The sequence below is a fragment of the Numida meleagris genome, chromosome 12 (assembly GCF_002078875.1).
Source record: "Numida meleagris isolate 19003 breed g44 Domestic line chromosome 12, NumMel1.0, whole genome shotgun sequence".
NCBI classification, from domain to species: domain Eukaryota; kingdom Metazoa; phylum Chordata; class Aves; order Galliformes; family Numididae; genus Numida; species Numida meleagris.
In genome coordinates, this window is record NC_034420.1 from 6,493,556 (window position 1) to 6,517,662 (window position 24,107).

The following is a 24,107-nucleotide window of genomic DNA, read 5'->3' on the forward strand; positions in this document are numbered from 1 at the left end:
TGTGTGCTGATGTCAAGTGACCTGAATTCACAGAACCCATCTTTTTGGTTTTCCCTTGAGAAACTGAAATTAAAGTCAAGTGTAAATACCTCAGTGTGTACAACACTCTGCCATCGTTCCAGATCCTCAGCATCCTATTAGGAGTCGTTATCCAATGAGCATCAGCTTTCTTGGAATTTCGGAAAAATGTGTCAGGTATCCAGATCTTCCCAACCATGTTGCTGTTTAATCTGAGCACTTTTATAGTGCTGTTGAACTTCAGACGTCTGTCATACCACGTTTGGGCGAAAAATATATCAATTGTATATTCCTGTTGTGTTAACCAGAAATACTGATGAAAACATAGCACTCAGCATTTCACATTACTCCTGACATTTCCTTAACTTCATATGAAAAAAAAAAAAGTGAAATACCGAAGATGATACTAGAACCGATTAAAACATTTTAATGAGTTTTTTGAGAGGGTTGCTTACCAAAGATTATTGTTTAAAAAAATACTTATGTCATTATTTTCCTATTGACAAATTGACCTACAGTAAAAATATGTACTGTACATATTCTGTATCCCCATGCCTCAGCCCACACCTGATCATGTTAGAGAAGAATTACTTATTCCCTTGGACGTAGGAGAGTTAAGATTTCAGCTGATTTGACTGCCTCTATTAGCTGTGACTGCCAGTTAATGTCAAAGTGGTGAAGTCTCACATTCCCTGGCATGCACCAGGCAGCCAGTAGCTGCAAAGGGAATTGCAGAATGCAAAAGAGTTTTTGAGACTTCTTTCTGCATGTTAAAACTATGAGAATGAAGTAAGTAGCCATTGTGCTGCTAAGGCTAGACCAATTTCCATCAGCTATATGAAGACATAATTAAACTTTGCTCTTAGGATCTGTGTTTTTCCCTTTTATCTCTTGTTGGCAGGAGTGGTATTATCACAGGTGAATGTTTTTGCTTGTTTTGTAGTAACCTGGAAAGTCAGTCCCATAGGAGCTAATCTATCACAAAACAGTGTAGAATACAGCACAGAGATGTGTGAAGTTCTGTTAAAATTATTCACAGTTCACACTGTTGTCTTTTCCAGATTTGTAGCTCATCTAGTCCTCACATCTTCAATAATAATGAGATTTGAAAATAATTTATGTATAACACAACACTAAAACTAATGGAAACCTTGTAATGTCAAAAATGATGGAGGCTTTGCAACCAGCTGAACGTTGTAGAAAAATGTGGTAGTCATTTACCTACCATATTGATAGCATTCACTGGCCCAATGCTGTTCACATACATGTCAGTGTGAATTACTGTCGGTTTAACTGTAAGAGAAACAAGAATCACTACTGTGAGTGAAGGTCAAAATCAACTCCAAAAGAGTCTAAAAAATGATTGTTTTAATACCTCTGTTGTATAGCTATGGATGCCTCACATTTAAATGTGCAGATAGAATAAATATAATTTTACAGCAATGTCTCCAGGTTGAAATAAGTTGAACGAACTTTGAGACAAACTATTATGTAATATCAGATATATAATTCTATCAGAACAGATTCACTTATGCTATGAGAAGAAATACAGAAATCAGCGTCATTACTTTAGTGAGTCACATCTGACAGAGAGTATGTGTATTTTGTGTCAAATCACAGCAACACATCTGACAAAACACTATCAGCAAAAGTAAACTTAGTCCTCTCAGAATATGTTGCATCATTCATTTAACATTACTGTGCTGAAAGCAATGTGACTGCCGTTGCCTGCAGAGATAGCTGTAGATAAGTGACAATTTAACCAACTCAAAACAGTATTAATACTCAAGGCTCTAAAACAGGAAAGAAAACCAGTTGTTACATTAATTTATTTTGAAATTACTCTACTTTAGCTTTATTATTCTCATATACCTTGAGTGAAACATGTTTGGTTGTTTTCCCAGATGCTTTTTATGAATGCTTAATTTCTCTCAGCTCTCTAATGTCTTAGAGAGAATAAGGCAAATTCCTCTGTTGATTTAGACTACATACGTGCGCTGGAGGTTAAATATTCCTGTTATTCCTTATTGTAAAATGTCTTTGGTTTATAAGCCTATATAAACTTGTTAGAAGAAGCTTCTTTAATTAACCTGGCTGTTCTCTGTCTTCCTCTGCCTGCATCATCTGTGAATTCTCTTTGTGTTTTACCATGACCTTACTACTTCCATATCCTCTTCTACGGACGTATCCTCTGGCTGTTCTGTGCCCACGTGGGGCCTTCTCAATCTACCTCCTGTGAGCTCAAGGACCCTTATCTCTGAGAACCCTCAATAATCAATGGAGAGGAAGATCCCCGCAAAAGTTGTTTTAGTTCAAATAAGATTTCAATTATGGGTCTGAGCTTGAGTCTATATACATGCATTAGTTGTGAGGGAAATCTAGGGAAAGTAAGTTAATTGCATTTATCTTTTGTGAAACCTTCCTGAGACCCTTATTGCTCTGCTGAGCAATGGTCCAAGGGGCCGACATGGAGCTGTGTCAGTGGAGGGTCAGGTTGGATGTTAGGAAAATGTTGGTCACCACAGGGTGGTTGGGCACTGGAACAGGCTCCCCAGGACAGTGGTCATGGCACCAAGTTGCTGGAGTTCAAGGAGAATCTGGACAATGCTCTCAGGCAGGGTTTGGATTTTGGGCAGTTCTGTGTGGAGCCAGGAGTTGGACTTGGTCCTTGTGGGTCCCTTCCAGCTCAGGATATTCTGTCATTCTATGGTTCTAAACTGCATCAGTCACTTCAGACCTATTACCATCAGAGTCTTTGAGTGTCCATCATGCCATGCAAGGATCAGACTGCATTCTCCTTACTTGGGCCTTCCTTTCCAATATATATATATTTTTGACTCTAACAACCTCTCTGAGGTACACAAAGGAGAAAAAATTCTTCTTAATCCACCAAAAGTTAAATTCCAAAACTTCCTGTGCAGGTGCATGATGGCATGTGGCCTGATTCAGCAAATCACAACAGTCTCATTAGCTGTCTCAGGAGAGATTTAGGAATCTTAAAAATTTATGCACATTTCCAAAATCACAGCTTCTTTTTGTGCCAGTGATATTTTACTATATCTTATTTTGTTTTCATAACTACTTTAAATGGATTCTGCTTCCTGCACAGTATAAAATAGTATGAGAACGCTTTCACTTCACCGCTTAATCAAAGTTGGGCTTAAAAGAAAACCAACATACCTCCTATATCAGGTCTTAACTTGTTGTCATATCCTTCCAGCAAGCCATTTAAAATAAGAGTGACATCACTCTCATGGACTTTGGGAGTCAAAACCCAAGTCTTATTTGAAGTGTAATCTTCATAATCATCATCTCCCTTTTGGGTGGAACTGTTAAAGACATAAAAATGAAGAAATGGAAAGCCTTGAAAAATAAGAATTTGCAGGCAAACTCTTAGGAGACAATACACACTTCAGATTTTAACAGCATTGTACAAAACATTGAGAAGTAGCCTGCTTTATAAATGGAGACGCACAGTAACACATTACTGCTGAGGTTACAGTTCACTTTAGCAAAATCTCCTTTTAATACGGTTGAGCTCATAGTCTGTATATTTGGAGAAGCATCAGTGCTTATCACCTTTGCAATGTCTGTTTTTCTTCTCACTGACTCAGGTGGGACCTATTATAAAACGAACCTAATTGTCATTTAGCTTATGCAACTCTCCACCAAAATATCACTTAGTATGTACACAGTGTTGTTGAATTACTTTCCTTTGAGAGAACAATTTGATGCAACACATTACTGACAAGAACAATAATTAGATTCACTCAGTCACACAGCTTCTCTCCACTCTGATGAACTTGAGCTTATTGTGCATTTGGAAAGTTCAGCATAAATTTTTTTTCAGTGTTTTTCACTTTTGGTAACCAGAACACAGAAAGAATAAAAATAGTCCATCTACCATTTTTTTTTTTTTCTGCTACTGAGCGGTTTGGCAACAGATCTAGTAAATTCAACCTGCTTAGTGCAGTAAGGAAGGGGAAGTTCGGCATCAGAAGCATGTAGGCTAGCCTTAATGGTTGTTGTGCTATCTTGAAATCTGTGCTGCCAGTTCCAGAGGAGAAGATATGCTTAAGATATGCTTCTGTAGCTTAGTATATGACATCACTGGGTATGTCAATGCTTATCAGAACTGAATGGTACTAGACAGTTAAGATTTTTTTCAGGCATAATATACCAGTGCCTTCCTTCCCTGACCTTCTTCTATGACAAAGTTTGAACTCTGCTGGATACTGAAACTCTTAATGATGTTACCAATGTCTTAAGCAAGCACGTGGAGTTTGGATATGAATGAGTCAAAAATTAATGTTCCTATTTCAGACTGAATCTGTGCTGTCTCTCCATAACAGCACAAAAGTGGGAAAATGCAGGGAAGCAGATTCTAAGGGGGTCTAGATCTCATGCTTGGCACACATGAATGAAAGCAGACACAGCTGATTGTGTTTGTGGGAGTGGCAGTGAAGGAATAAGTAGTCCCAGAGTCTAAGAGCTCTGTTCTTCTAATGTAGACCTTTGCTCAGCTGCGGCTTTGCATGTTCCTCCCTACAGTGCTCTCTGATGCCTCCAGCTTAGAGCTACCCAGCGTGAGTGGCCTGAGGGTTTTCCCCTGTTTTGAGCCTTTGGAGCTGTTAGCCAGTGGCACAAATACAACTTCACTAGGAAAGAGGCTTTCAGTTCTTTGTCCCCCATCAGCACAGCCTAATGAGAAGGAGCCACAGCACTGCTCAGCCTCATCACATAGGACTGCTTTTTCCCAGGAGCTGCTGAAGGTACAGTGAACTTGGAAGCAGCATGAGACTGCGCATAGGACAAAAGCAAGCAGGAACACACAGCATGAATGAGAGAGCCAGGCTTGCACTGCATTGAATTGAGCTTGCTAGTGAAGCTACATCAACCCATGCCTTCATTGCTTGTACTAAATACCACTGACTGCAGCGTCCAGGCACCGCCTAACCCATCCTGCATCAGCATTACATCTCTTAGAGCTTCAGCTTTCCAGATCAAACAATAGCAATCCAGCCATCCTCCCTTTGGCAACACAGTCCACAACCTGTCTGTAGTGTTTTACTGGCAATCAAAGGCTGAGTTTTAAATGGCAATATGCTACATAGTAATCTGCTGGTAATGAAAAACAGGCCAAGATAATTAAATTGGTGAGGGAAATTTGTTTATTCAGCTGTCTGGGGTTCAAAGATCTAATTAAAATTCAGAAGAACGTAATTGAAGCAGGGTTCTCCCTCCTGAAGGAAATCCCTCTAGATAGATTCACTGCAAACAGAAGGCACTAGATTATGTGTTTTTAGTCTGCAGAGTAAATGAAAAAAATAAAAACCCATACTCTTGTTGTATAACCAGTTAAATATCCCTTCTCCAAGAAGAAATCCATTTCTAAATGGAAAAGAAAAAGCAAATCAAATATATCATTTCACAAAGACAGTGAGGCCCTGAATATGAAGGTGCTGCAAAAATGTCCAAAGTCAAGCAGATAGTACTGAGTCTGGTGTACTGGACATTGTGGAATCAGAAGATGAAAAACCACATGCTTCTCTGGGACATCTCTCAAATTTAGAACAACTTTATTGAAGAGCAGCCTGCAGGCATTCCATTTCCCTTGATAGTGATTTGTAGGAAAGTAACAGCTATTTGTTTGCTTATCTGGCGTTACAAACCATTTTGGCACTCTGAATCTCAAAATGCAACAAATGTTTTATGAGATTAGTGTGGAGGAGAGTGAGGGGAATACAGCCAACGCAACTAAGGATAAAGCCACTGAATTCCGTCTTTTATCTGAATTCCAAGTGGATCGTAAGTCAACATGGATATCCAGTTGCCTAAATGTCTGTCTGTAAAACTGCATACCAGCCAGAAGAACCAGAGGTGCATCTATATCCAGATGAGCAGAGTTTTAGCTGTGCAAGTTATTAATACTAATGAAAGTTATAATGACAAAGTCCTTTTCATCTCCTTAAGACTTTTAGATCAGTCCTTAGGATTATATGGCCTGAATTTTGAAAGAGCTTTTAATATCCAGAACAAATTTGGTAAAGCCCAGATTATACTTAAATACACACAGAAATCTGTTTTTATTTTTGACTGCTAGAAGTTTTCATGTCTAGCAATAGAAGTAAGCAAAGGCATGTGTCTTTCCATATTTGCAGATTACAGTACGTTTTTTGAAAGTTAATTGGACATTGCAACAAAATCTCACTCATTGAGATATTCCTACTTCTCACATTAATGTTGTAATAAGATGTGTGCAAGACCAATCTAGGTACACACAGTTTCCCTATTTGAAAAACAGTTTAAGGGAGTCAGAATGTGAAACTGAGACTTCATATCATAGAGTAATTAAAGTTGGAAGGTACTTTTGGAGGTCATCTGGTCCAATCCCTTCTCATAAATAACTGAATAACTGAATAAACTGAATAAACAAATTTTGCTACTTGAGACTGCAAGAGTTTGCTAGGCTTGTAATTACTTAAATATATAACTACTATTCAGCCTGAAATTCAGGGGGGCTCTTTGAATGTGTCGAATTACTTGAAACACATAATCACAAAGCAGACAGAGGGCAGAAATGATTAGATGTTAATAAACATTTATTAATTTAGATCAGAAAGTGCATTCCTTTGGACAACAGGATGCTTTGTAGAGAGAGGACAGCACAAGACTGAGTCCCTTTTTTCATTATTTTGTGATAAAAGGTGTAAAGATCTGTAAATTGGTAAACCACTCCACAATTATATATGAAACTCATTGTGCTAGTGAAGTTTTTACCAGAGCAGGGTCAAAAAAGTTTTAATTCATGTTTCTTAGCTTCCTCAGTTCCTCACTATACCGATCCTAATTCTGCATTAATTTGTTACCTGATGTGTAACATGTACATAGCTCTTTTGTGAGACTCTCATTGGTGAGCTGTAACTTTAGCAAAAACCGGGATTATATGAGCTAAAAATTTAGATTATCAAGATCTTTGCTAGTGTACATCATCCATATGTTTTTTTTGCAGCACCATCTCGGCAACATTTAGTCATTGTTCTTCACTGAGCGATTGTTGTCTCTTTAGGCAGAGCTATGTACTGCAGGTAGAAATAGGTTCTCCTACCAAAGGATGAAGAACTAATAAAGAGATGCTGTATTTGATTGTCACAGACACTTTCACAGACACCTTAGCATCAAAAGCATCATTTCTACACTGGAATTATGTTGAAGTAGTAGAAGATTAGTTCAGTCACTCTGAGAGGATACTTTTGCTTTGAAATTACTGATGCTTTAGGAAAGTCATTTTTTCCATCTTCTTTTCTGAACCTCATCCAGAATACAAAGCAAGCTTGCAAGTCAAAGACTTCATTAATGTGCTGATATCCTATCCTCTTAGCAGTACAAAGCCACAGTTGTCCACATAACAGTTTCAGAATCTATTCCTGCTCTTAACAGACTCAATATGATGTATTTTCCATTATTTTTTTTATTTCCCAGAAGTAAGATTGAGGGCTATGTAAAAATAAGAATATTTTTAGTAAAATTCAGCAAATAACGATATTAATGGTATTTTGATGTCATTAATTATTATGCTTTGGAGCCCTCTGGCCTAAATTCTTTAGTTCAAAATTCAAATAAAGAACGGATTATCTTTTTCAGAACCACCATGTTTATTTAATTGCTAACTTTAAGTCAGTGTAAAAACTTTTTCAACCTCTGATATTCTGCAACATCTTCATATCAAAGACACACTTATATAGTTTCCAGAAGCACCCTGTGTAGCACTTCTTGGACAGACATCACCATTTGTCAGTAAGGATGCACGACAGATCATTTAAAATCACAGTCAACAGCAACAATTTTTCAGTCTAAACTGAGAGACAGATTGGGCACATCTTTTGTCATTAGTGAGCAGTCGCTCACAAAGGATATTCCTCTGAAATAAGGTAGATATTTCCTAATCTACAGGATGGTGATTTTCACAACTTGGCACTGCAGAATTTGAATGATGATATAAACAATAAAAGGGAAATGATGCTTTTCTCTGAAGCAGAAACCTACTGTGATAGCTCAGTCTTTCAGCACTCAGATACGAAGTCATATATTTAATTGGTCAAAAGCCCTAGAATTCCAGTGACTTCAACAAAGATATTCTGATTTTTACCTGCTGTAGCTCTGTATTTAACTTTTTTAAATATAGAAAATGAGTTTTAACTATTTGTAAGTGTTCTAGTAAGAAACTTCATACACATGTGTATTATCCCTGCTGGAATCCACTTGCTATTGCATTGCTATTTGCAAGCAGAATCACAGTGGCCACAAAGTGCCTGATGTAGAAGACGTGCAGCAGTACTGAATAGCCAACAACTAATTAGTTTAACTGCAATTAAAATTTATCTGTCAAAAAAAAATCTGACCAATTTTATCTTTTATACCAAGTATCTATAGAAGCTACAGATCCTACAGCAAAGATTTAGTAAACTACTCACGCACAAAGTAAATCTGCACTTAGAGCACCAAGGTTTTCTACCTCTCAGTGAAGGACTGAAACAAAGCTTTCTGGTTTACTTAACAGCATTGTTTAACTTAATGAATAGTCAAGCTAAATTCATCCTCTGCTGTGCATAAAAATTCACCATAATCTGTATGTTATACATTATTCATGATGATAAAATGGTCACTGGGAGGGAAGGATATATTCTGTGTTTCCCTGCAGATACAAAGATGTGAGTGTTCAGTGAATAGCATATTTGCAGGAGATTATAGTGGCTGTGGAAATATAACTGTATCTGTCCTCTCTCCTGTTGTCTGCTGATTATATCTTAAGTAAAGCTGTTTCATTTAAAATAGAAAATGTTTTCACAAAGCAATATACCAAATTTCCTCTCCCTGCTTACATCTCTGCTCTACCCATTTGCATTATTTAGATCCTAAAGTTTTACCCAGGACCAGACCTCACACAGAATCATCTAGGTTAGAAAAGATCCTTAAAGTCAGTAAGTCCAACTATCCACCTAACACTGCAAGTCCACCATTAAATCATGCCTCTAAAGCATGATATCCACACACCATTGCCTTACGTTCTATTAGTTGTCACCTGAGAAAACAGATTGACACCTCCTCACTATAGTGGTACATGTTTTCTGCTTTACTATTGAGTGTTCAGAACAATACCCAACCATTTTCCTCAGAACTGTAGTTCATATAATGTGAAGATTATTCTCTTCTCAAGTAACTTGTCAGTTCTAACATCAGAGACAGGATAAGGATAATGCTTTGCTTAGAGAGGAAGATGGGAAATCCATCAAGTTATGTAAAAGAAAATGGAAAATATTTTGAGAGATTTGGGCTGAGAGATCAGTGAGAAAGTGTGTTGTTGTCTTGCTCCCTCCTCCAAGAGCACTGGTACTGGTAAGACCGTGATTCTGGTATCCAGATGGAGCTTTGTCCCAGAAGAGCCAGACAACACCTGGAATTCTAAGATTCAATGTTTCTAGAAAAGCTTTGTTTCAGAGATGGATTTTAGGGCATGTTAGCTGTGTTTCGGCCACTTGACTTAGTCATGTGGTGAAGGAGCCTAGAGAAGTTCACAACAAAGAGAAAGAAAATGTTTTTTACCATTACTTAATGGTTTGGGTACATAGATTTTAGGTAGGTCACCTGTGGAAGATTATTTCCTGGACTACTGCTACAGCTATAATTCCATGAAATATTCTAATCATTTAAATTACTGAAAAACTGGTCATGAAACGATCGGACTAAGCACTTAGATAGCTAGTGTAACATTGCTGGTAGCCATGGCAAATGACACAGGTCTGGGAGCTACCATTCACAACCAGGAGCCCTGCTTTAAACAAAAAACAAAGTTGAGTTTTTCCATCATTGTTAAGTCACAGAAGTGCTGAAGCATAGAAGGAAAACATGATTAAAGTAATGCAGTAATTCTCACAAATAAATTGCTGTAGCTGAAACAAGATTAAGTAGGGATTGAGCACACAAGTCTCAGAGGGAGTATTCAGGACCCAGAAATCACTAGAATAGCACCAATGGATCCTTCCAGCAAAAGATTTGCTATCATCTCTACAGTGTGTGAAGACCATAGGTTACCGCCAAACAAACAAACATTTCTGAAAATCATGCCTACACTGAGATTTACAGACTGGACAGATTCTTGTCAGTATTTACATTGCCCTAAGATGTGTGCTCATGTTAGCTACTACACCTTACCATAAATATTAGCCCTTAGTTAGTATTTAAATCATCTATTTTCTGCATTTTGAGGTTCAGCAGAAATTGGCTATAGCAAGTGTTTACAGAGAAGGGCAGAAAATGAAAACTTAAACTCAGTTTCATTTTTTTTGCTGCCTGTAAGTTTTTTAAAATGCTTTTTTTAAAAAGATACTGAGGTTCATTTATGAAGAGTACTATCAGTAAAACGTTCGGCTTATTGCATTTACTGTGTTTTTTAGTTCACTGTACTGAAATATTGTGGTGTAATTTTTGCATTATGCAAATTATTGGATTCAAGTTGTGAGTACGCATGGGGATCGTGGCCATGATTTAAATATTTCTAGTATATGTAAAATTACGACTAATTGTCACCAAGATTACCAGAAACAGAGACCAGTGCCCCAGGAAAGAAACAAAACAGAATGGGAGCTGAAATGTAGTACCCAGCCTAGGAACAATCTTCCAGCAGAAAGTTGAGACACGTTGGCTAAATAAATTGATAAATGATTTCCATCTTCAGGTCTATCAGAGTAGGGTGATACAAGTGACCGAAACTGAATTATACCCCAATAAAACTTCTGAGTAAGGAGAGGAAACATACACCATCCCCAGGGAGAATAACAAAATGCAAAGGAATTTTTTTATAGCCAGTAAGCAAAAAATTGAGACAATTATAAAAGCAATTATACATACGCATTTTTAACAACCTGACCTGAAAGAGCAGCATTTATGCTTGTAAGAACTCTGGAGGAGTCTAAGATCTGATCAAATGATTTAGATATGCCTCCATAACTTAAAATGATTGTTTTAAATTGTTTTGAGCTGTAATTTTGTATGAATATGTTTTCATATTCTTGGCTTGTCAGAATGCTTGCACAATTTTTCTGTATTTTGCCAGCATGGTAATTTCACCCAGAAGGAAGTCACTTCTGGAATCAATAATTCATGGTGTAGTCATCTCTACATCATGATCTGTCAATGTTTAGAAACAAACATGTGAGGTGCCAGAAATTTCAGCAGTTTTTCTTATTGAATAACCCTCCTGAACTTTTTTTTTTTTGAGATTTAGAAATATTTTGTCTACAGATGTGAGCTTTAAAATTCATCTTAAATGGAATATAAATCTTCATTAGACTAAAATATAATAGCATTATAGTTTACTTTGTCGTCTCACATGTTTAAGTACGCAGCAAAACACTATAGTGTGATGTTCCCCATACTGGGCTGGGAGTCAGAAACATTGCATGCTTAACCCAATTAAAGGACTAGTGTTATTCTACTTGTTTTACTAAGCCAGGGCATTTAAGAAATACTGCTAATAATATTACACTGTATAGGATATCTTCTGTTTTGTGCCTGACAGTACTGTGATAAATATTATTAGAAAGATTATTAGATTATCAGTCAAGTTTAAGATATGAATTATAATACAGACATCCCATCATAGTTTCTAGAACAGGCATCCACTCTCTGACAAGTCCTGTCCTCAGATTTGCTCGTTCCAAAGTGAATGCTTTAGAAGGCTTTCCCAGCAGCGTTCCTGCTGAAGTAAACTTCAGATGTTCTGCAGTTCCTATTCTTGCTAATTGATTCGATTAGGTCATTGACTTAACTTATTCAGGTATGTTAATGGAGTACTGTTGAATGCAAATTTGTTTCTGTCACCTGGAGAAACCTTTGGACTACATCTCCTATGTGAGTAGACTTCATCTAATCTTGGAACCTAATTGCTTAGGAACAAATCTATTTTCTTACTGTAAATCTGCTTTTCACTGAAAGATCTTGGTGAGGAAAAGTTACATCAACTCTGCATGTAAGTGTGTATTTTTACAAAATAAATAGGCAGGTAAATGTGCTTTGTTATTTGTGTTTGGTAAAGGCTAGGCATAATTGAAGGCTAGGCATCTCATGATGGAAGAAAAATCAATCACTAGCCATGCCTTACTGGAAATGAGATTTCATTGCACTTAATAGCCATATTATAGCCCTTATCTTTGGTCAAGTACATCAGGAACTCCAAAATATTTAGGGAGCCAGGCAATGATAAATTAAAAACAATACAGGCATATTTGTTTCTTCTGAGTATATTCGCAGTTCTTGCTTCTTTTGATCATAGAAGTGCCATAACTGTCATTTTTATCAGAAAATGTGTCTTGAAATAAGGCCTGGATGAACAGAAAACAGTTGCTTGATACATAGCTCTTTAATTAACTCATCATGAAACTAGCTCATTCACAAAATGAGTGTAAGCAAATAGTGAAAATTAAATTATTATTTTCTTAAACAATCCTTTTTGATTACACTTCATTTTTTAATGCACGGTAACCAGTAGTAACCAATGCGTTCCCACTTAAACCAACTTATACCATGCAAGACACTGTTTGCACTCATACGCATAAAACAGACTGTGCATGGGTGGATGTGGAGTTTAGTCCTAATCACAGGGTAAATGTGTGATACGTTAATGTAAGTGTTGAGCTAATGTCTCTGTGTCAGCTGAGTAGGAGAACTGTCAACAAGTGTGCCTGAATTTTCCCCATGGAATACATTTATTTTGATAAAATGGACTGTGTTGGTTTTGTTATGGAATTCCAATGGACTTCCCTTGGTGGTTGGTACTATTGACATGGTTCTGGTCAGAATCTCCTTAATTCTGTTGGATGTACAAACATCCTAGCCTCTGCATAAGAATTGTTAGCACCTCTGCTGTTATATGCACTTAGGGTGAATACAGTGGAAATATTATGAGCTTTAGGCCTCTGGAGTAGCTCCTTATTTTATGTCTCTTCCTTTTTATTGGAGATAGAATGTCCATAAATAAATCTTTATCCCAAAAAGAGTGGGACAGAGCATAATCCTATAATATGGTTAGAACTATATTTCAATCTCTTATTCTTACATAATAAACTATCCCATTCAGAGGAAATGGCTGGTTGTGTTTCTTCCCTACCAGTAAATGCAAAAGAAAAATTCCATTCTATTTCCAGTACTTCATGAGAAGAGAGATGGAGCCCTTTCCATAGTATATGATAGCCATGCTACATTGTAGTGGAGACCTGATACGTTTTATATTTATTTTTCACTTAAATTGTTCAATGAAATATTTAAAAAAAAACTTTCTAAAAATGTTATTTCTTAAGCCTTTCCAATTTTAAGTCACTTTTCAAAAGAAAATAATGTACACAAGCAATCACAGATCACGCTTCTATATGTCAGAAAATAGAGTGATTATTATTACAGCTTTCAGATTTGCAGCAATGAGAGATGTAATCTGGTTTTCTGTTGGTGACTTTGAGCAAACAACAGAATCACAAACAGAGAAGAAAACGTGAATACTCATGCTCAAGACTGTAGCTATTGTGGATAGGGATTTTTTTTTTTTTTTTTTTGGACATGGTTTAGTGGGGTTATATTGGTGGTAGGTGAATGGTTGGACTGGATGATCTTGGAGGTCTTTTCCAACCTTGGTGATTCTATGATTCTGTGATTCACAGAATTGTCACAGGAGCCAGATTTTATCAAACAGCATCTGACACGTGTATTTCTGTATGTACAGAATTCCATTCCATCTTTGCACGGTAAGAGATTATTATGAACCCAAGTTTCATTTCTACATTTCCATTGCTGCTTTTGTGATTTCCTGATGAAAGATTTGCTCTGTTAGCCTTACTCTTCTGTCCCTGACAAGGCTGTTGTCTGTATTAGTTTCGGTTCAGAGAAGTAGAGCTCTGAAGATAAACTCTCAAGTATAAGTAAAAATTTACTGCATGCTTATTTAGCTTGCAGAGAGTTTTTGATGTGTCAAAACTAGATTCCTCTAGGAGGAAACAACTTGGAAGCCCCACTTGGTTATGCACACACAGTTAGTCCCCAGCAAAGATACAAAGAATCCATCAGTGATTTGACTTTTGGAAAAATTCAAAACCAAGCATAATGAAAGGCATTTAGTTCAGGGAATTAGAACAGCCGTTTCTCTGCTTAAAAAACATAGTAGTTCTGAAGGCAAAACGTTTTGGACACCTTTCTCACTCTGACATGGAAGAAACAAAGAAAGAATCTAAGTTTATCTCAGGCATTCTTACTTCCATCAAAGATCCTTTGAAGCTATGGTGTGAAGGAATGTGTTCTCCAGTGCTAGCAAAGTATCCAAACTCCATGGGAATCATGGTTCTATTGTGTTCTTGTTTGTGAACAAAGACACACACCTTACAGAACAAGCCAAGAATTTGTTGTAACAGAAGTCTCAGTAGGTTAATCCAAGAATCATCATCGGTCCAGATGTAACTGTGTAGAGAAGTAATAATTTTGCAGAAAATGTTTCGATAGTAATGATAAAGTTATTATATATAGTGTAGATAGATATGTATATACAGTATATATAGTTTCTATGTTTTTTCCTGATGTTAGTGTCACCTTTTCCCTACTCAATTAGGTCCTGAGGTTGATGGTGCCATAATGGCAGCAGCTGGCTGTTATTGTGAGATGTCACCATCTTGCATCCTTGGCTGGAAGAAATGTGATGGTCATGTTGGTAGTTTCTTGTTTCTTGCCCAAATTATCTACTTGGGATCATTTTTCTATGTTTGCTAACATGCTTTTATATCTTTTCTCTTTCTTTACTGGTCTGCAGCTCCACATTACATCCAGGCTTACCACATAAGGTGTCTACATTAGGTACTAATTCATGATTCTTTTTACCTCTAAACCACATTTGCCTAGCTCTAGGTCTACAATTCATCAGTGGCATGTTTCTAGCTATGGGCACTCCAGTCCCAGCCTATGCCCCATCCCTTATCACCTCGTGCCTATACTCCTCTATGCTGTATCCCATGTCTTCAGTTCTCAAGGCCTTAGCTCATTCTTCATAGAGTCACCATTTTTAACTGTTGTCTATGAAACCATGGTTTATAACATACAAAGATAAACAAAAGTCATACAAATTAGCCATAGAGACCTGGTCAATTAGAGAAATTGCTGAAGCAGCTAAACTACTTAAAACAAAGCTGTGGGCAGGTCAAGAAAAGTCCAGACCCAGCAGGCCTGGTGCAAAGCTCATGGCCTGTAATGAGCAATGCCAAGGTACAGAAAAAGATGTAAAAAAAAAAAAAAAAAAAAAAAAAAAAAAAAAAAAAAAAAAAGCTTTGTATATCTATTATGTAGAAAGAGAATCGTACTATCATTAGTATTCAGCTTTTTATGCAAGAACTTCATTTTTTTTCTGAGAAAGTGCTAGTTTTAATGATGATAACTATTAAGATCTTAGCAACTTTATTTTAATGAGAAGAAACTGAGTATGGATTCACTTAGCTGTTGTCTTATTTTTCTCTTGCCCCCACTATCAGTCTCCAATAAATAAAGTGTTAGGCACGTAATATGCAAATTTTATCTACCTCTCAAATTTTTGACATTTGAGTGGGCTGGGCATAATGATCATTGCAAAACCTATCTTCCTATCCCTTATGTTCAAATGTGACTATTAAGTCAAAACACCAGGAAAATAGGAGCCATTTCTATTTTACACACACATGCACAAACATATATCTCCCGGACTTTTTCCTCTGAGAAATATTTTGGTACATCTTTTTTCACTCTCTCTCATCAGTAAAGTAGGATTTCATTTTATAAATTTTCATTGCACTGATTATGAGCAGGACATTATTTCTTCGTAAAAGAAATAAGTTTTTAAAGAGAAAGCTCTAGGAACATATTTTAGAGGTAGAAGATACTCAGACACAGAAGAACATGAATGCTTCATAGCTCAAAAAGAGGGCAAGAATCAGAACAGTCACAGTGTACAAGCAGCATCTAAGAAAGTTGTCTCAGTGAGTTTGAGTAATGTGTGGAACTGGCTACAAGGGTCACAAATAGCAGTAGATGTAACCATGACAATATCCCAAAAACAGAGAAAATAGCATTGGGAACAAAGATTCTAGAGTTAGTGATTTATTTCTGAAATTCTTTAATGGGAGAACATATCTCTCTGAACATATCAATATGAAAACATATTAAAGTCTCAAATGCAGACTCAGGTAAATAGACTTTCAAAACTTACTTATCAACAAAACAGTAAGAAATGCAGATTATATCACAGAGAATTATACAAAGAAAAGAAAGACATACAGAATTGAAAATGATTCTTTCACTTTGAAAGATTATATGAGGATTTTTTATTTTTTGGTCTTCACTGCAGCTCTGTACTGTAGCTAAAACAAAAGATCCACTAAAGATACTGCAGAGCATTTTTCAAATGTGAACTAAAAATCCATATGTTCAAGACCACAGTGTCTAGATCCCCAGCAGGTTTTCCTGGCCCTTTCTCAGAGCTCTATGTAACCTCCACTATGACTGTAATAGCCCTAAGTTTTAAAGCTGAGCAGATGCAAAACCAAGCAGTGATGGGCAGCTGCTACCATCTAACATTACCAGCTCATCTGGAACTAGTTCACTCCCAGCTGCTGGGTCTCCATTTAGGAATGTGAGCACCAGATAAATGTGGTGCCACTGATGGTGTACTATTTGTGAGCACTGAAGCAAGATCCATGTTGATATTTGGGGTAGCAGCAAAACCATCATGGCATTGAAAAATAAGGCAACTGGCAAAACGCATTGTTTCATAACCTATTTTCTATGGGTACAGAGAAGGTTCTACAAGAAACAATGTAGAACACTTGACGACTCTATGATGCGTCAGAGCTTATGTTGGCACTTTGCAAACGTCACTGTCAAGATCTCTTAAGAACAAGAATGGTTTTCATGGCTTGAGCCAGATGGGACAATTAGGTGACAATGGAGACTGGAAAACCTGAAAAGAGGGCAAAGGCTTAAAATTAACAGAACATGAGCAGAAGCTGAAGTAGGATGAAGATGTTTTACTAATCGTAGCAAATCTTCCACATGGCTAAATTCATATTCAGTTTTCCTTGCTACGGCTCCAACAGCTTTTTATGAACAGACTTAGGCAGAGTAACTGGCAGAGGACTGATGAGGAGAAATTCCCCTGGGAGCCAGCGGAGCAAGCCTTTTACATGCAGTTTGTTCCCCTGAATCCCTAGGTAATTTGGCAAATATGCCTTGAGATATTTTATTAAATGAAGAACAGGTGCTGCTACAAACCTTACCATTTTCCAGGAGACGTTCTCAGTAAAATCGTTTAGAAGAAAGGACATAACTGGAATGCACTGAACTGGCAATGTTGCCATTTTTGCATATCTCCATCAGCATTTTTGTGATTATGCTCTTCACACTGCTAATTGCATAGTATTATGATTCTTGTGCAGAAAACCATGCTGGTAAACTTGTCACTGGTAGACACGACAACTCTGTTAAAGTAGTAAATTCTTCACATGCTGTTTGGAATTTTTGCAAGTAAACTAAAATGAGAAGTCCTATTTAAAATACATCATGTTTATGAGTGGACATAATTTCATTATTAAGCTTCCAGTTTTTTTCACTAAAGCATTTGTTACTATTTTATTGAAGATCTCAAAGCATTGTGTGTGCAGGTAACAACTGCAGATAACACGCTTCTCTAATCTGAATGCATATTGCAATGGATTTAATCACTTCTGCTGCTAATTTACTATAATGAGTATAAAAGAAATATCGATTTGTGTACCATAACTGAAGAATTGATTTTACAGATATAGGAGGTCTCCTCTTCCTTTTTTTCCTTCCTTAACAGCTGTTGTAATGAAAGCAGCAAATTGTTTTCTGTTCTAAGTTGCTCCAGAAGTCTTTACACACTCAGAAAACTCTCAAAGTTACCATGTGAGCTATAATTCTTAGTTTCTTTCCAGAGATTAATTTTACTGCAAAACCTAAGTAAGTCACTCCAAAAGTAATGCCTCCTATTTATTTCCATTGAAACTGCAACAGATGCGAACAGCACAATAACATTATTTGACAGAGCAAATTCTCAGCTACAAAACACTATTTTTCAGCATGGGTACCACCATTAGCTATGCATTTTTGCTAGCGATGAACAAGAGCCTGCCTGCTGCACTTGTAAAGATCTCTACCAGCAGAGGTGACCCACTGTCACTGTTGCCACTGCTGAAATGCACCACCCACTGCCTCACTGTGCTCACACCCACTGTTTGGTTTCCGTAAATGTTCAGCAAGCACTGATGAATGGAGGAATTCAGTTCCACACTTTTGCTTCATACACACTTCCATGTCACATGCCATTGTGTCAGAGTGCCTCTTGCTGCCATCTATCGCACAGCAACAAAATGTAATGGGATATTGGTGGAAAGGTTCAACTTCTACTGCCACCCCACCAACATCCGCCTCTGATATAATGGGCCAACATAATAAAATAGGAGGCATTACTTCCACGGCAGCCCTTGTAAAATATACTTTTTGAAATCTGTAAAGGTAAAATTGTTCTTATTCCTTTTAAAATCAAGTCCATATAGGGTTTGTTTTCACACAGATAATCTCTGGATAAATGAATAGTAAATTTTGAAACTCAAATAAATAAACTTTATGGAGGTGCCTACTCAGACCAAAGGGTAAAATGTTGTTGGATATTAATAGTAAATATGAACTTGGAACTGCTTCATTCTATTACTGAGAAGCTACCACTCTCTAGAGGCAGTGGTGGCATGCTATAAGATGAAAGGAACACTGTCCTCACCTGTGGTAAATTGAGATACCTTAGCTTCATAACCTTTTTGACATCAAGGGGGTAGGGTTGAAGAATTGTATCAGCATGACCAGTGGAAGAGGAGAATCCTTTCATGCTACTCATCATTGCCTCTTAAATATTACGTTCATAGCTTGATTAGTTACGCTGGACCTGGACGTTAAGAATTTGGTCCTAAAGATTTGTGGCAATTTAATCTCATGTGTTGCATTAGAGGTTTAGAAAGGTTTTAAGTCATTTTAAGCACACGCTTTAAGTCTTTAATGCAGCTTAGTAAGGTTTTTGAGCTTTTCCTATAGAAACCTGAGAGAGAAAATGAATATATATATATATATAAAATGAATGTCATGCTGATTGTCCTTGCCCCAAAGGGTTTACAAATATCAATACATGTTTATTCACTGTAAAGCAGTCTTTGACTATAGTTAACTATTTTGGTCCAACAAAAGAGCAGTAGTATTTGTGATTGTCCTTTAAGGTCCTCAAAGCTTTTCATCAGTGGCAACATTCCCCTCTTCCAAATCCCCATCTGCCAATAAAACAGCAATTCCTTTACTACCTTACAGAACAGTAGTGTAATGCACAAACAGATTAGGGTTCACAGGCTTTATTGGCCATAGGATCAAATTGCATCGTATCAGTTATTTATACAGAAGCAAAAATGAGTGTTTTGATTCTTAAGTTCAGCTACTAAGATAGTTCTTGGCAATGTAAGTATTATTACACTGATCACATGCCTTCTCTCTTCCAAATCCTCTTACCACATCACTATACATCCAACCAAAGTTGCATGCTGTAGTAATGGATTTTCTTTGCTTCTCTCTCCTTTTTCTGCACAACTGAGATCTACTATCAACCAATCAACCAAACAGATCAACCTTCTCATCTGTGTTCTCATTCCATGGTGCCGTTTCCCTTCTCTCTAATTCCAAAAAAATACATAAAGCCCAACTTCATACAAAAGGTTGCCCTGCATTCATCATTTTGGTCTCTTAATTTGATTGTAATAACCCATCCTCCTGAATCCCTGCACTGGTTTCCTATCTGAAGTAACACCAAGCTTCTTTCCACTATGTTCAAAACACTGTCTAATTTCAATTCATAATTCATTTCCATATTGCTTTCGGTTCTACCTCCTATTTGTAACAACTGTGCAGCCTTTCTCGCAGCTAAAGCCCTTGCTCTCAGTAGTAAGTCTCTCTAAGAGCTATCAGTGATTCATCTACAGAAAGTCAGGCTGACTGTAATAGGAATTATATCAATTATTTGATTATATTCTTCATTCACTGGCATCTGCCCGCTTGTTTGCCTTAAGTGTGATATCTATTTGGGCAATGGTTTCTCAAATGTTTTGAAAATATTGCCTGTACCACAAGTAAGTATGAGCCAATAATCTGCATATGGAACTATATTATTGATTTATTTATGTTTTTTGGTCGGTTGAGTACATTTCTGTACACAGGCACAGTTTGAGTGCCTAAATTTAGGTACAGTGGCTCTTTGGCCTATAAACATAGAAATAAGAGATTTAGTTTGGGATAGCACATGAAGATTATGAACTTAATGAACCTTAATCAGCTGTGCTCCCTTGCCTGCATCAGTATTTGCTGCACACCTGATTGAAGACTTTTAAGTGCTAATCTACAGTGAGAAGTCTTTTGAGCCTTCATCAGTTTTGGGAGTACAAAAGCAGAGTATGTCCTGTACCATCTTTTTACAGATTGTACAAGATGTGAAGTAAGAAGTGACCAATTCCCTTATCTGACCATTCTGAGCATAATTCAGACTGGTTTGGTGACTTCCTTGGTCTTAGTCAACAATATGCATGGATCAGTGAGTTACAGAAGTGCAGCAGCACCTAGTAACATATTTAATAATATACTGACTAGTTTAATAAGGCTTTCTAACTTTACCTCATTAATGTTAATTGTTCTTAATTGTACTTTTCATCATTCTTCCTCTTTCTATCTCTTTTCCTGCTTTCTTTTGAAAAACAATCTGAAGGACATTTTTTTACAGGATAAATTAAGTGAAAGTGCATTTCGGTACATAATCCGCAATCTGTTGCAGCAGGCAGATTTCTGCTTATATCTGAAGATATTTCACTACAGATTAACAAAAGCTTCATATGACCAGAACATGCTATTTGTGTTACACAATACGGCACTGAATCACTATTGAAGGAAAGCATTTTCTGATTTCACCCAGTGTTTTCCAGGGAATTCTGTCAGACAGTTATTTTGGGGTATGCGTGAGAATCTTTTTGAGATGCACTCTTCATCACTCTATAGTGCCATAACTATTTTTCTGTAAGACACGAAGAGTTCAAAAAGCTTAATATAAGTGGCTCAGAGAACAGCTGGTCTTTCATCTCACAAGTTCACATAAACACCCAAGGTGGCATTCAGTAAGAAAATACTATTTCATATGTGATTACCTGCATCATTTGAAATGATGCAGGCATAAAAAGTAAATATCTGTTCCTCATTCCATTCCTTCCATTGCTTATTGTTATCCTTCATTTTTTTCAAACATTTTTCTTTCCATCTATTGATATTTTATTTATGGCACTAATCTGTATACATTGGCTTAGGTTTTGTAGAAGTGCTATTTCTTTTATGTTTTGCTGTCTGTGTACAGATGAAAGTTCTATCTTGTAAGAGCAATATTTAGTTTGATATTCAATGGCCAGATTTCACAGTTAGGCCTACGCATTGTGTTGTACATTACTGATTATGTGTGAAAATGTCCTTCAACTAAATCTGAAAAAAATAGAACTGATTCTGTAGTTTAGAAAATATGACTGACACGTGTTTTTCTTTCTTAATCGTTTGCTTAATTGAGATTCTTGTATAAATTACTGAACTGCTATCAGCTGTAATCACTTTGCAGACATGAGGATAAAATAATGATTACTCTGATCAGGTATATATCAGGCCATGTATTTTGCATCTGATTTGCCAGTAGCAGAAGCTAAGAGTAAAAATTGTGGCAAGAATATAGCAATTCTTCCCTGGTAAAATCTCTCCACTTCCAGAAACATGCAGCTGGAGATTTCCTGTAATGAAGTCTTGCCACTGACTTCAGTGCTCCTTGATGTATTTTTCTTGGTTTTGATTCTATATAAAACGTTAGACTCTGCAGTTACTTTACTGATTAGAAAGAAAAACGTTTTGTTAAACTTTCACACAGCCAATGATAATTTCTTGAGGTGCTCTGTGCCCTTTACATAAGAGAAAACAAGCGGTGCTTCTGTTGTGAACTTTCTTGATGTTGCTTAGAACATCATATGAAAAAGCATTACGCAGCTAAAGCAGTCATTTATATGGGAAAGTGTTTGCAAGATTTCTCCTCTGCTTATGCAGTCACTGAATTACTTCTTCTTAATGATGGCTTTCAGCAGCATTAAAACCTCCTTTTTCTGAGAGTAGTTGCATTAAAAATATTATCCAGTTAGATAAATAAGAGGATATCATTGTGTGCCAGACTGAATGCTCAATATTCAGTCTGACAAGATTCACATATTAACTTCCTGTCCCAACTATACAAACAACCCAGAATCTCACCAGATGTAATCCCCACTGTTATCTCAATAGCTTTCTTCAACCTACTGCCTTACCCCTCTTTTAAGTCAGTTTGTCTCAGTAAGTTGGCAGATGCTAAATCTTGTGAGAATATGTAACCTCTATGTACCTCTTTTTTGTATAAAATATAGTTTTTATATAAATTTCCCACATTGAAATAGTTACATACTATGTTATAAATGAATTTCTGACCACTTCATATGACAGGTTTAAAAGTAAACGCTATTTTTTCCTTCTTTCCAAAGATAAAACTCACTGATGTTTTCTTTATCTCCTGAATTAAACCAAACCTAAATTTCTTCTTAATGAGAAGAGTCAAACAGGCACGTTACTTCTGGACATAACAGAATGAAAACAGGACCCAACTTAAACAGCAAAGCTCCTATTGGAGCTCTTCTGTGTCAGGAGCTCACTTAAATAAAATGCCTGTAAAGATAATATGCTTTTACAGGTGTACACACCAGGGGCATTTAGACTCTCATGGTTTGTTTTTTGTTAGCACCTTGATGATTTGGGCTGTAATCCACTATGAGAAGGAAACCTTAAATGAATGCTAAGTTTTAGATCATCAGAATTCGCTCATTGTATTGAAGCTCAAGTCTAAAATCAATACATTTAGAATGGACAGTTTAAACTGTTCCTTTATCATATCACTTTTACCCTTTAGCTGAAATATCTCTTCTTCTTGTTTTTAATGCAATGAATATTTTCACTACAGGTAATTATATTTCCTAACTTCATTAGTGCTCAATATATTTTAGACTCATTCTGTGAAATAGGCTTTTGCTTGCCTCATAATTACTGTAGTTACCTGACTATGACAATGCACTTATTTTACCTGAAGTTTGGGCTTCTGTCCTGGTGCTTTCTTCAGGAATGTAGTCTTTTAATTTGTCATATAATGGATGTAAATTGTCCTGAGTAAACAGCCTCCACCTTTGCACCCAGAAGCATACTTCTACTTTCAGTAGAGTTACTTGGACACCTATTTCTATCATCAGTTGTCACATCTTTTCTAAAAAGAGATAAACAAACATGCATCTTTCTCTTTTACTGCCTCAGAATCTCCCTAATGCTTATACAGAACTTCCATTCACCGAAAGCAATCCCTGCTCTTTAATGGAGAAATTCCTTTATGGCCAAGAGGGTCAGGACAAGACCTGTGTGCCACTTAAGATCAATTTATGTTATAGTTTGTGGCCAGAAGTGCAGTGTTAAGTTTAAGCTGACCTTCTATAGGGAATATATTTCACCCTGGAATAAAAAACCCTGTTTATAGCTATAGTAAATCAGTTAGCTGGAATGTAGGTTGAGATCTTTTAGCAAAGAGTAACAGCATTATAAGTGTAAGACACACTTCTTGAAGATTCTTTTAAGTTACAAGTTAACTTTGGGTTGCTTCCCAGCTCTGAGCTCTAGATACATAACTACTGATAACAATACACATCACATGCGTCCTGGCTTTTCTCTCAGCAGCAGACTGACTTCATTTGGTCAAGTGAGAGGATTCAACTAGGTCCATTATATGAGGCTGCTGAGATGTTCAGAATTAGATGTAGAATAGAGTGTTGAATTCTTAGTAGACATCACTGGGAAAATGCAAAATCAAACCTTACTATATATATTATAGGGAATTTATAATG

At 36.7% G+C, this 24,107-nt stretch overlaps 1 protein-coding gene across 2 annotated transcripts in view; it reads right to left on the reverse strand.

Annotated features, from left to right (window-relative positions):
• GABRG2 (gamma-aminobutyric acid type A receptor gamma2 subunit) overlaps positions 1 to 24,107 on the reverse strand; it is a 71,133-nt gene that overhangs the window by 41,026 nt on the left and 6,000 nt on the right. For both annotated transcript variants that reach the window (XM_021410909.1, XM_021410910.1), the window contains exons 2-4: positions 3,199 to 3,347; positions 1,244 to 1,311; positions 90 to 310 (exon numbers count right to left, since the gene is read on the reverse strand). In XM_021410909.1, coding sequence (XP_021266584.1) covers positions 90 to 310; positions 1,244 to 1,311; positions 3,199 to 3,347 — 438 coding nt within the window. The remainder of the gene's footprint in view (positions 1 to 89; positions 311 to 1,243; positions 1,312 to 3,198; positions 3,348 to 24,107) is intronic.